The 12438-nt window shown below is 34.0% G+C and overlaps 2 protein-coding genes across 2 annotated transcripts; both read right to left on the bottom strand.

The window, feature by feature from the left end:
- Window positions 1-3702, bottom strand: LOC124918221 (proteasome subunit beta type-7-B-like). Its single transcript, XM_047458423.1, has 7 exons — window positions 3662-3702; window positions 1131-1205; window positions 974-1055; window positions 801-905; window positions 623-721; window positions 319-406; window positions 1-47 (listed from the first exon to the last, which is right to left on the bottom strand). The coding sequence occupies exons 1-7, from the start codon at window positions 3700-3702 to the stop codon at window positions 1-3; spliced, it is 537 nt and encodes a 178-aa protein (XP_047314379.1).
- A 5937-nt stretch (window positions 3703-9639) lies between these two features.
- On the bottom strand, window positions 9640-12183 carry LOC124918225. Its single transcript, XM_047458428.1, has one exon. The coding sequence runs from the start codon at window positions 12084-12086 to the stop codon at window positions 9813-9815; it is 2274 nt and encodes a 757-aa protein (XP_047314384.1). The 5' UTR covers window positions 12087-12183; the 3' UTR covers window positions 9640-9812.
- Window positions 12184-12438: the final 255 nt, after the last annotated feature.

Raw genomic sequence — 12438 nt, 5'->3', positions numbered from 1 at the left:
TCAAAGGGCTCTACAGTCTGGCATTGTCACTTCAAGAAGCAAAACCTCTATTTCTCACCCTAATTAAATATAGAACATTATATTAGAAAGCAAAAGAAAATCCAGACAATTAGAAACAAGAAAATAGTCATAGTTAATGTCAGGTTTTGTTCTACTTTCCTATTTTATCACAAATAACAAAATCATTTATTTTCAAAGAAAGAAAAAGGAGTATGACTAAGACATGCACTGCAAACATGAAGAAACACATTTTCTACTAGGACACATGATGTAGGCATGTAGAATGAAAATAAATCAGAATATACGATGTTTACTAACCAGTCTTCTTGGAGAAGGTATAGACTTTATCGCTAACATAAGTACAAGGATTAAGCGCTAGATGATTTCTTAAATACTTTGTTTGTCCCTGCAAAGATCTTACACAATCAAACATTAGGACCCATCATAATTCATTTAATTATCAACTAAACTACCAAATAATTATCCTTCATATAACATCAAACAAGCTCTAGATGTCTAATATAAAACCTAAAATAACTGACATTAAGAAAGTGTTTCTTCAAAATGGTAAAAATGGTCATCTTTGTCTGTCTCTTAAAACAAAGTGAGAAACTCAACTAACCTTTGTGATCACACAAACATCAACATTTCTTCCACTTCCCAAGTCATTGAATATACCAGAGCAAATAGCCTCAGTTACCAACTTAACCCCTACCTCCTTCTAAGGACTGAAGGCCATAATCAGGAAAAATAATTCAAAAGACTATTTTTTTAATAAGAGATAACAGAATCCTACTTACAATAAGACCTTCACGATATTTCGATTCAAATATTTCCATATCAGCAAGTGAACCAGAACCCATCGTGGCAAATGGAAGAGTATCAGTTGATCCATGAGGATAAATCTGCAAACTAATTATTGCATAAAAATACCATTTTCTTATATAGTTGATTATTTTTCATTAAATATAACTATATAACTCATAGTGTGTAAATGTGGACCAGTAATCTCAACTCCACCAAGAACCAAAGCAGTAGAGACATGTCCTTGGTAACTAAAAAATCATCAAATCTAAGTTTATAAACTAATTTAAACAACAAACATCTAGATAACAAGATAATATTAATACCCGAAAAGATGAGTCTTCAACAATGTAAGAGTAGTCACCACTCTGGAATCACGACTAGTATGGAAACGATGTACACTGGTAAAAAAATGACCTTTATCGATAAAAATTACCGAAGCTTTTATAAAACTCTCCTAATTGATCCCGAGAGGAACAAATCTTTCGTTATTGAAAATAGATTCCGAGAGGTGTGTAAACTTTCGGTTTTGATTATTAGTACCGAAAGTTATGCAAATAACTCTCGGTTTTGACATTCCCAAAAAATCAAAAAAAAATCTAAGTGTTGGGAGTTGGTTAATTACGAAGGTTATTCCAAAAACTTTCGGTTTTACCTTTCCTGAAATGTTTAAATACGAAGGTTTTCCATTAAAGAACTTTCGGTTTTACCTTTCTTTGAAATTGTTAATTGCGAAGGTTTATCCTATAAACCTTCGGTTTTGACTCATCCAAAAAAAGACAAAAAAAATTAAATCCCGTGATTCTTATTATCGAAGGTTTTTTAATAAACCTTCGGTTTTTAGATTAATCAAAATAGAAGGTTTATTGAAAAACCTTCGGTAAATACCTTTATAAATACAAACCATAACCCTTCTCTTTTTCATTCGCCTCTCTACTTTCTCTCTCTCCCGCGTCGTAGCCACCTCCGACGCTCCTCTTCCTCTTCTCCGTTCCAGGTTAGTTTTTTATTTATTTTTTGTTTTTGTTCTTCTTTGCCGTGATTTATTTGTGTTTTTTGTTTTTGTTAATTATTAGATTTAGATTTGTTATCATTTAGTTTATATTATCTAGATTTATGCTAGATTATTTGTTTGGTAGTTTGATTTATATTTGTTATTGTTTAGATTAGATTTAGGTTAGTTTGTTAAATATATATGATTTTGTTAGATTTTGTTAAATGAATGATATATTTTGGTTATTGTGTTTGATATATATATATATATGAAATGCATTTAGGATGGGTGAGTTATGGATGAGTATTCGGCGTACACCAGAGAAACTGTCCCGGTCATACCAGAATTTGCTAGCACAATCAAAAATTGCGGCACGTGAGGAAGAGGTGATAAAAATGACGCTGGAAATGGAGCAAATCCGATTGAGGGATGCAAAAAGAGGCCAAATGTTTACTGAAATTTAAGCGGATAGGGCTTAAATGGCGCAAAAATTGGAGAATCTCGAACAGCAAATTAAATTGTTGAAGAGGCAAAATCAACCACCCCCTCCTCGCCCCACATATACTAATTTCTAGATTATATTTGTTTGATTAATTATGTATTATCTTTTCCGTACGAATGATGACATTTTGGTGTGTTTTGCTTATCATAATTATGAATTATTATTATTATCCGTTGATTTTGGTTTATTAATTTTGTTTATGAATTATTTTCCTTTATTTATTAGATTGCCAAAAAATAGGGTAATTGGTTTATTGGAAACCTTCATTTTTTGACCTAAATTCTAAGTGTTGGGTAGGTTCAAAACCGAAGGTTTATTTGAAAACCTTCGGTTTTGACCTTTGTTTAAAAAAATCCGAAGGATCAAAACGAAGGTTTTCAAATAAAGCTTCGGTTTTGACCTTTGTTTAAAAAAATGCAGAAAAAATTCTAAGTGTTGGGAAGGGTCAAAACCGAAGGTTTTCAAATAAACCTTTGGTTTTGACCTTTGTTTAAAAAAAGGTAGAAAAAATTCTAAATGTTGGGAAGGGTCAAAACTGAAGGTTTTTAAATAAGCCTTTGGTTTTGACCCTTGTTTAAAAAAGCAGAAAAAATTCCAAGTGTTGGGAAGGGTCAAAACCAAAGGTTCAAACTTCGGTTTTGACCCTTGTTTAAAAAAGCATAAAAAAATTCGAAGTGTTGGGAAGGATAAAAACCGAAGGTTTTTAAATAAGCCTTCGGTTTTGACCCTTGTTTAAAAAAAGAAGAAAAAATTCTATGTGTTGGGAAGGGTCAAAACCGAAGGTTTATTTGAGAACCTTCGGTTTTGACCCTTGTTTAAAAAAAGCATAATATTTTCTAAGTGTTGGGAAGGGTCAAAACCGAAGGTTTTCAAATATACCTTCGGTTTTGACCTTTGTTTAAAAAAAGCATAAAAAATTCTAAGTGTTGGGAATGGTCAAAACCGAAGGTTTTCAAATAAGCCTTCGGTTTTGACCCTTGTTTAAAAAAAGCATAAAAAATTCTAAGTGTTGGGAATTGTCAAAACCGAAGGTTTTCAAATAAGCCTTCGGTTTTAACCCTTGTTTAAAAAATGCATAAAAAATTCTAAGTCTTGGGAAGGGTCAACACCGAAGGTTTTCAAATAAACCTTCGATTTTGACATTTGTTAAAAAACATCCTGTTTAAGGTCAGGACCGAGAGGTTTATTCAAAACTTTCGGAAATAATCATCAAAACCGACTTCCTCCCTCGATCAGACGACGACAAAGCCGCCGCCTTCCTCCCTCGATCAGACGACGACGCCTCCGCCGCCTTCCTCCCTCGATCAGACGACGACGACGACGGTTCCTCTTCTGATCAGACAACGCCGCCATCGACTTGCTCTGCCGCCGCTCCAGCCCTGCTTCCGCCGCCTCCTTCCATGTTAGAATATATATTGTTTATAAAATTTTATATGTTTAGATTAAGGTTTTGTCGATTAGATTTAGGGTTTGATTTTGGTTTGTTTAGGTTTTTGTTGATTAGATTTAGGGTTTAATTTGGTTTTTTGGATTGATTTAGGGTAGATTAGGTTTGAGTTAGATTATATTTTGTTTGGTATATGATTTAGGTTAGATAATTTGGTTTGATTTAAGTTTGATTTAGGTTAGTTTAGTTTTGAATTAGATTATATTTTGTTTGGTATATGATTTTTGTTTGATTTGGTTTGATTTTTGTTTGATTTAGGTTTGATTTAAGATAATTTGGTTTGAACTTTGTTGGATTTATGTTAAATTTAAGTTAGATAATTTGGTTTGATTTGGTTTGATTTATGTTAGATTTTGTTTAATTTAGGGTTTTGATTTAATTTTAGGTTAGATTTGATGAATATGATTGAGGTTTGATTTAGGTTAGGTTTGATTTAGGTTAGATTTGATGAATATGGTTTGGTTTTGGTATAACTGAAGTGTTGGTTAAATTAAGTTATATGTTATATATATTAGGTTGTTTTGATATGATTAATGAATATTTGGTTACATTAAGGTATATTCTGGTTTGAAAGATGTTGGATTAGGTTGGATATTCCATAAATGATCCATATTTGGTTATATTGAGTTTGATTATATTTATTGTTATTAAGTTTGGATTAGGACCTTCATCCACCGTCGCCTGAAGACCCAGATCGGCACCAACCCTCCGTCTATTCAAGATCACCGAGCTTCCTCAACCTTCAGCCGCCTCCTCCACCGTCGCCGCGCCTCTCCACCGTCGCCGCCACAACTGCTAAATAAGGCCAGTTTTTAAGGTTTTTATTATTATTATGTTGTTAGGATTATATTGGATTTTAGTTATGAATTGAATTATGTTGAATTAGATTTGATTAGGTTAGATTTTATTTATGTATGAATGAATTATATTTTAGGTTAGAATTGAATTGTTTTGATTAGATTGGATTTTAGGTATGAATTGAATTGTTTGAATTGTGTATGATTGAAATAGTGTTGGATTGGATTTGATTTTATGTTAGATTTGGTTTATGTTTGAATAAATTGTTTTTTAGGTTAGAATTGAATTGTTTGGATTAGATTGGATGTTGGGTATGAATTGAATTGTTTGAATTATGTATGATTGAAATAGTGTTGGATTAGATTTGATTTTAGGTTAGATTTATGGTTTGATAAATTGATTTATGTTTGATTAAGTTTGATTAGTGTATAAAATTGGTTAGATTAATGGATATTTGGTTAGATGTATGTATAAATGGAAGCCTAATTTATGTAAATAATAATACGGGTTGTTTTCCATTTTATTAGAAATATGGAAGTATCCGATAAAAGTTGGATGACCTTACGTCGAGATCATCCAGATTACGAGGAAGGTGTTGAAAAATTCCTCGAGTTTGCTGTTAGGAGTACAAACCGACAAACAGTGAAATGTCCTTGCGTGAAATGCTTGAACACACCGTTTCTAGAAATAGACAAAGTGAAGACTCACCTCATCATTTATGGAATAAATGTTCATTATGAGTACTAGTATTGTCATGGAGAAAAGAGACGTACTACTCAAGTGGTTAACGACGATATTGATGAAGATGTCGATGACTTCGATGATGATGATGATGACGATGATCAGTCGGAGGATGCCGTACCGGAATTCAACGATGAGAGACCGGAGATGAATAATACAGTTAATGAAGAGGTCAATGAAGAACGTTATATGCATGATTTTATAAATGATATGTTCTCCAACGTTAATGATGTCCCGAACAACCATGAAACAATCGAAGATATGCATAAATTTTATAAATTGCTTGATGATTGCAAACGGCCATTGTATGAAGGTGTTCGAATAACGAAATCATCAGCACTACTGAAACTACTTCACATAAAGAATGTATGTCAATGGACAAATTCTTCGTTCGATATGTTGCTGCGTCTGCTTAAAGACTACATATTACCGATTGACGCTCAATTGCCAAACTCTTACTACGAAAGTAAAAAATTACCGACTTTCCCGCCTACGCGAATTTATCAAGTTGGAGTACGAAAGGTAAATTCGTTTGTCCCTGTTGTAACAACGACACTGTATCTCTTCGATTGGTTCATGGTTCCAAACAATGTTACATGGGTCATAGACGCTTCCTTCCACCAAAGCACAAATACAGAAGGGATAAAGAGTCGTTTAATGGTCGAACAGATTATAGAGAGCCCCCTCAATTGTTAACGGAGCAAGAAAGTTACGAGCAAGCACGAGACCTAAAAGACATAATTCTTAGTACGAATCTAAGCAAGAAAACCAAGATATATCATGAAACGCGGGGAGACAATTGGAACAAATTGAGCATTTTCTTCCGTTTGCCTTATTGGAAATCACTATTATTGAGACATAATTTAGATGTGATGCATATTGAGAAAAAAATTTGTGATAGCGTGTTGGGAATAATAATGAATGTGAAGAGAAGACTAAGGATGGTCCTAAAGCCCGTAAAAACTTACAACTCTTAGGCATAAAATTATGGTTACATCTTATAAATGATGAAGGAGTGGTTCATTATCCAGAAGCGCCTTTCACTTTGACATCCGATAATAAAAAACGTCTTTGTAAATTCTTGAAAGATCTCAAGTTACCTGATGATTTTTGCTCAAATATCGGCGGTTGTGTAAATTTGGAAGAGAAAAAGATTTCAGGATTAAAGAGTCATGATTGTCCATTTTGTTGGAATATCTTATTCCTTTAGCAACCCGTGGATTACTTTCAGGTAATGTGTATGATGCGTTAGTAAATTTGTCTCGGTTATTTCGGTTGTTGTGCTTCAAAGAGTTGATTTAAGCGGACCTCGAACAATTGTACATGGATATTACATTGACACTTTGCAAATTTGAAATGATTTTTCCGCCGTCAATCTTCGACATCATGATGCATCTACCGGTTCACTTGTCATTTGAGGTTTTTCTTGGGGGACCTGTTCAGTATCGATGGATGTATCCGTTTGAACATTACATGGGTACAATGAAAAGATATTTGCGGAATAATAACCACCCCGAAGCCTCTATAAGCGAGAGCTATCTTGTAAATGAGAGTATTAGTTTATGTGTCAGGTATATGGAGGAAGAAGAGCAAGAAAATGCACAAACTGAAATCTCGGGCATTTCAATATTTTCATCGTTGGAAGACCTATCTAACGAAAAAATATACAACTTGGATTATATCGATCGAGTGACAGCTCATTCATACATTTTGAAAAAATGCCCCGAAGCAGAACCTTTTACATGTAAGATTCTATGTTGTTGTTATTAATTAGCAATAAAGAGTATGATATTTAATATTCAATCTATTTGTAGAGATTATATGCAATATTGCAATAACAACGAGTCACGTGGAGAAACGTTTGCCGCATATTTCAAGCATAGAGTGAGTAAATTATAAACCATATATATCCTGACTCTTTAAATTTATTTTAACGACTACATTTCGGGTATATATATAGGTCGCTCAATTTGCAGAATTTAACGACATATCAAGAGACCTCAAGATCTTAGGAGAAGGTCCAAGTATGTACTCGTCTATGTATGTTTGGTGTAAAGTAAACGTATACAAATTTTGTACAGAAAAACACGACGAAGGTTTGACCACTCAAAATAGTGGGGTGGTTGTTGAAGGGTACAACGGGTCTGAAACTATGTCATATTACAGAGTTTTAACAGATATAATCGAATTACAATACTTTTCTCACAAACGAGTTGTTTTATTCAAGTGTAAGTGGTTTGATACACACTCGGGGGAACTAGAGTGAAAGTGGATAAATATGGCTTCGTAAGTATAAATGTAAACCGAATTTTGAAAACCCAAAGTCAAGACCCGTATATATTGGCGAGTCAAGAAAAACTACGCCCCTGATATACTATAACAAATTGAGAGTTCATCAAGGGAGTGCTTTTATCATATATGACACCCTCATTGAAATGATCTTAATTCATTATCTTCTCTTTATCGGTTAAAGAGGCAGGCATAAACGTATCATCACCCAATTGAGAAAATGATTTTCGCATATAAAGACAAAACCTTTTATAGTGGTAAAAAATTATGAGGGTTTTAGGTCGGCACATACTTGTGGAATTCTCACTAAGAGTGTTGCTTAATGGTTAGATTGTTTCTATTTTTTAATTCAGGTTCAAGGTTCTTTCCTACTTGTTTGCTCGTGTTTTCTTTTCTTTTTGATTAATTATAACAATTCGAGTAAATAGTATGTATTATACTTTTTTAGATGATATATGTTTTGAATGATTTAGGTCTAACAAGAAAGGTTATTTACCTTTCAAAAGGAAAAAAAGACTAATGAGCCCTTTTTGTTGTTGTGACTATTGCAGTATAAAGGAAGACCAGAGTTTCTTGTGGAGGCAAGGATCAAACGAGGGGTTGTCCTTTTACCGACGATAAATAGTATGATTTAGTGACAGTAAATCCTTAGTTAAAAGTACTATTTTTTTTACTAGTTATTTCTCCCCCATGATTCAAGGGAACTGGTGGATGTTAAGTTAAGTTATTTGTATAAGAAACATGAATTGTAAATTACATTCTTCCGGAATGTCAATGGATATCCTACTACATGTCGGGTAGTGAATTACTCATATTTGAACTCGTCAATTTACTATCCGACCCCGATAGGTATCTATATTTTTATCTTCATTCTTGATTCGTTGGATACTCAATCTTCGATGGTACTCCATTACCCGAAGATAAAAAAACATAACATATTCGACTATAAATTAGATAGAATGTTGAAGAAATCAAAGAGTACTGAAGATGAAAAATAAAGATGGAGAAATAACATTTTGTTATTAAAAAATAAATTTCCATCAGAGATTGAGTATACTATTCGATTTTATATTACCAATTTATGACCTTGGAGATACACATAAATAAATAAATTAGAACACCAAATTTTTGTTTTGCTTAACCTAAAAACAAGAGAACACAACAACAATATTCTTCCTATATTGATTTTCAATAATGTATGACATAGTAATCAAACATGGTTAGGTCAGCAAATACCTTGCTAATGTATGAAAATTTTATTCCAGAACCCAAATGATTTTTTTCCTTTTTCTTTATTTTAATAAAACAGCATCAAATGAAGTTGGATATTAGAAACAAAGTACAAACTAAGAAAATAAATGACGGTGCGATAGCTTGAAATGTATAGATAAAAACATGCAATGTTTTCAGAATATCCATTACTTGAACTAAGATTTGAATTGAACTTGAAAGTTGTGTTATTTAGTAATTTGACACGGTATTTGAAAGTCATTCCAATCTGCCAAAGTAGCCTAAATTTAAGTTCTAAATATGAAATTATTTAATAATCCACAAAATTGCTACTTTAATTTTACTTTTCTTCTTTTGTCTTTCATACACCAACTTTCTTTCTTTTGAAGAATTTCAATACCTCTAATTTCAAAGTCCTACAAATGTAACATTTGTACATGATTAGATAAGAAACTCTAATTTCATTAAATAATTGTAATAATTTTTCTTAATAAATAAATTAAAATTATTATTATTTTAATTATAAAAAGAATGGATAATATATATATATATATATATATATATATATATATATATATATATAATATAATTATAATTAAAATAGAGAAATGAGTATGGAGTAATCAAACTATTCTTATGAAATCACACTCATAAACCAAGCTACCTAATTTCATTTGCCATTCCAAGACCTCCCACCAAGCACCCTCAATACTATAAAATAAGTGTGAATAAGTTGGTATCATTCAACCACATCTCTTTATATATTAGATAAAATAAGAGGCAATAATTTTGACAATTTCAACTTTTGTCATTTTCTTTAGAAGCATAAACATTATGAGAAGAATAATAAGTAAATGAGAAGCAGCAAAGTCATGTACATTATACAACTAATAATCAATAACATGCTTACCTAAATGCAAGAACACAACATTACTAGAACACATAAAGTACATAAGACAAACAAACAAACAAACATAGTAAGACAACAAATGAATTCAAACTACTACTTACTTACCCACAATGAGTTTAGCCCTTGCATGACCTTCACTTATTTGAAACTGATCCCCCAAACCCAAATGAGTCATCAAAAGCCAAACCAAAGTGATCAAGTGTCCACCTTTACTCAATTGAGCAGCATGTGTATAAGCCCTACAATTACAAGCAGCATAAGACAACAATTCCACCCAAACTTGGCTCATTACTTTCCATTTATCATCTTCTGATTCCTTTAATTTCTTCGCCAATATACAAGCATCAAACAAAACCGATTTACTCCTATCACCTTTAACCGTCACAGGCTTAACCTCCGTATACACCGCAAGAATGCTTTCACACGCCTTTATATGATACGGGTTTGGAGGAGAGTCGTCGGCTTCATTCTTCTCTACCCAACAACAACAACAACCATAAATTTTTCTTATTAAACCTAAAACCATATTTCCCATCCACAAAATCGCCACCATTATTATACTCTTCTTCTCCTCTTTCTTCTTGTCCAACTTTCTTCCTTCGAAGAATTTCAACGCCTCCGCACACGTATCTCTATACCTTATTTCCCCGATACCAGCCAAGGCAGAAAGTAACGAAGGTTGCCTAATGAGGAGATACAACATGTAATTCGACAACAACTTACATCTCTCGCGATTTTCAACGTCGTTCTTATCTTTCTCGGTATAATAGCAGAGATCCGTCGCTATATGCCACGTCACCACACTCTCATCGTAGTCCACGTTGTTGATGAAACTAAGAAGCTCACTTTTATCCTTAAGTCGGAGCGCCCAATCGCCTCTTGACGAGTATATTTCTTTGGAGGTCTCGAGATCGTCAGCCATGATGGATTTCTCTTTAAGCGAGTGGAAGATGAAGTCTCTCAATTTTGCGTTGAATCGCTTCGTTCTCACGTATTTTATCCCGTCGAGAATGTTGGTTAGTCCCACAAGGCTGATGAATGTGGCCTTAATCGTTGAACGTTGGTTTAAACAATAGTATATTAGGTTATATTGAGGGATCGTTTGAGACCATCTTCTATGGAACATGACATCCTTAAAGCGATTAAACCAGTTAGGTGAATCATCAAGATCGTTTGGCCATCTCTTTCTATTGACAAAGAGAAGTTTCCTAATCCATTTCATGAACCAATTGGGTCTGTCTGCTTTTGTAACAGCAACCGCAGTCCAATCAGAGAAAATCAGCATGAAGAACGATAGAACATCTAGAAAAATGCCACCTCCTAGGAGTAAGTAGGTCACTCCAACATCGAAAGAATGAAAACTCAATTTGGACTCGAAGTAGAATAACAAGAGGGAAGCTACAATCGAAATAAACGAGACTAAACGAACAATGTACCCTGTAGGGCGTTGAATCACGACAGCTTTAGTGTAAAGAATATCAAAGAACAGATTGAGTTCTACCTCAACAATGGTGAATGCTTCTCTGGCTGTCCTGTTAAGGAAGTAGGTTTGGCTCTGGTTTCGCTCACGAAAACTGAAGATTAGATCTGCAATTAGCCCTTTGAAAGTCATGAATAACTCATTAGCCTTTCTGACGATCTGAAGATCGTCTAAAGGTTGATCCTTTTCCACTTTCACATGAATTTCCTTACGAGGCTCCGGAATCATCTCAATCTTAGTGGGGAGGTTAGCTTGCATCTTCGAGTGGTATTCATCCATGAGTTTCGCGTAATTCGGACCAGGGTCGGGCTCGGTTAACAAAGATTCACGAAAACGCCTGACGCTAGCGAGGTAAAGCGATTGCGTGCGTTCAGAGTATTTTATGAATCCGGCGAGGAACATTAGTAGAGTTGGAGTCCATAGACGGTTTTTAGCTGCGAGAGTGAGGATGAAAACGTACGCGGCGATTCCTGTTTGAAAAAGGAGACTGAACAGATGACGGAGCCAGAGCTCGTTATCCTGAAGAGCGTAAGCAGTAATGGTGTCGGGGCCTCCGAGGTGTACGAGGAGAAAGGGTGCCCAGAACGCGAGGAGATCCGGGTTTTGGAAAGGTCCGGTGGGATCAACTCGCCGGACTTGACTCTTGGCAATAAGACCGAGGGAGTAATTGGCGACATAGTCGGCGAGGAGATAGAAGATCCAAATAAAGAATACGAGGTAAGGGTTGGCTGAGCGCCGTCGTAGAGGGGCGGCGACGATGAGAAAGAACTGGAAAAAGAGACTGATGATGATGAAAAAACGAAGATCCCATTTCTCGTATAGTTGCTTCCAGTTTTCTAATCCGTTCTTTGCTTTGTCCCAAATGACATGGGCGTGTTGATTAGTAGACATTTGGCCTTTAGATCTGAAAATATTCCATTACCATTTGGTGAAGCTTCAATGGAGAAGACTGGAGAAGACTGATGGGAAGACTGATAAAGAAGAGAGAAAGCTATAGTATATTATCAAGTCAATGGTCTACTTGTTTTTTAAAATAGACAAAAATAAATTTATAAATAGTTCATTAAATTTAAAGAATTCATATATTAGTTTTAAATTTATAAATAGTATTTGGTTTTGAATTTCACCCTTAAACTAAATGAGATTTTTATATGACCATTTCTAGTATCAAATTAACTTGCACACCAAGCTAAAGTTAAAGTAAGCTAATTATTTGATATTTTAAAAAAGAAAAAAATCATCA

The sequence above is a fragment of the Impatiens glandulifera genome, unplaced genomic scaffold (genome assembly GCF_907164915.1).
Source record: "Impatiens glandulifera unplaced genomic scaffold, dImpGla2.1, whole genome shotgun sequence".
Taxonomy (NCBI): Eukaryota; Viridiplantae; Streptophyta; class Magnoliopsida; order Ericales; family Balsaminaceae; genus Impatiens; species Impatiens glandulifera.
Note: the sequence above shows the minus strand (reverse complement) of the source record. Positions and strands in the feature narration are given on the sequence as shown.

Coding starts and splice junctions, on each gene's coding strand:
- LOC124918221 (XM_047458423.1), bottom strand. CDS start 3,702: ATGGAAGGAGGCGGCGGAAGCAGGGCTGGAGCGGCGGCAGA. Junction 1,206..3,661: donor AGGGCTGGAGCGGCGGCAGA/GCAAGTCGATGG, acceptor TTTTTTTACCAG/TGTACATCGTTTCCATACTA. Junction 906..973: donor TACACACTATGAGTTATATA/GTTATATTTAAT, acceptor ATTAGTTTGCAG/ATTTATCCTCATGGATCAAC.
- LOC124918225 (XM_047458428.1), bottom strand. CDS start 12,086: ATGTCTACTAATCAACACGCCCATGTCATTTGGGACAAAGCAAAGAAC.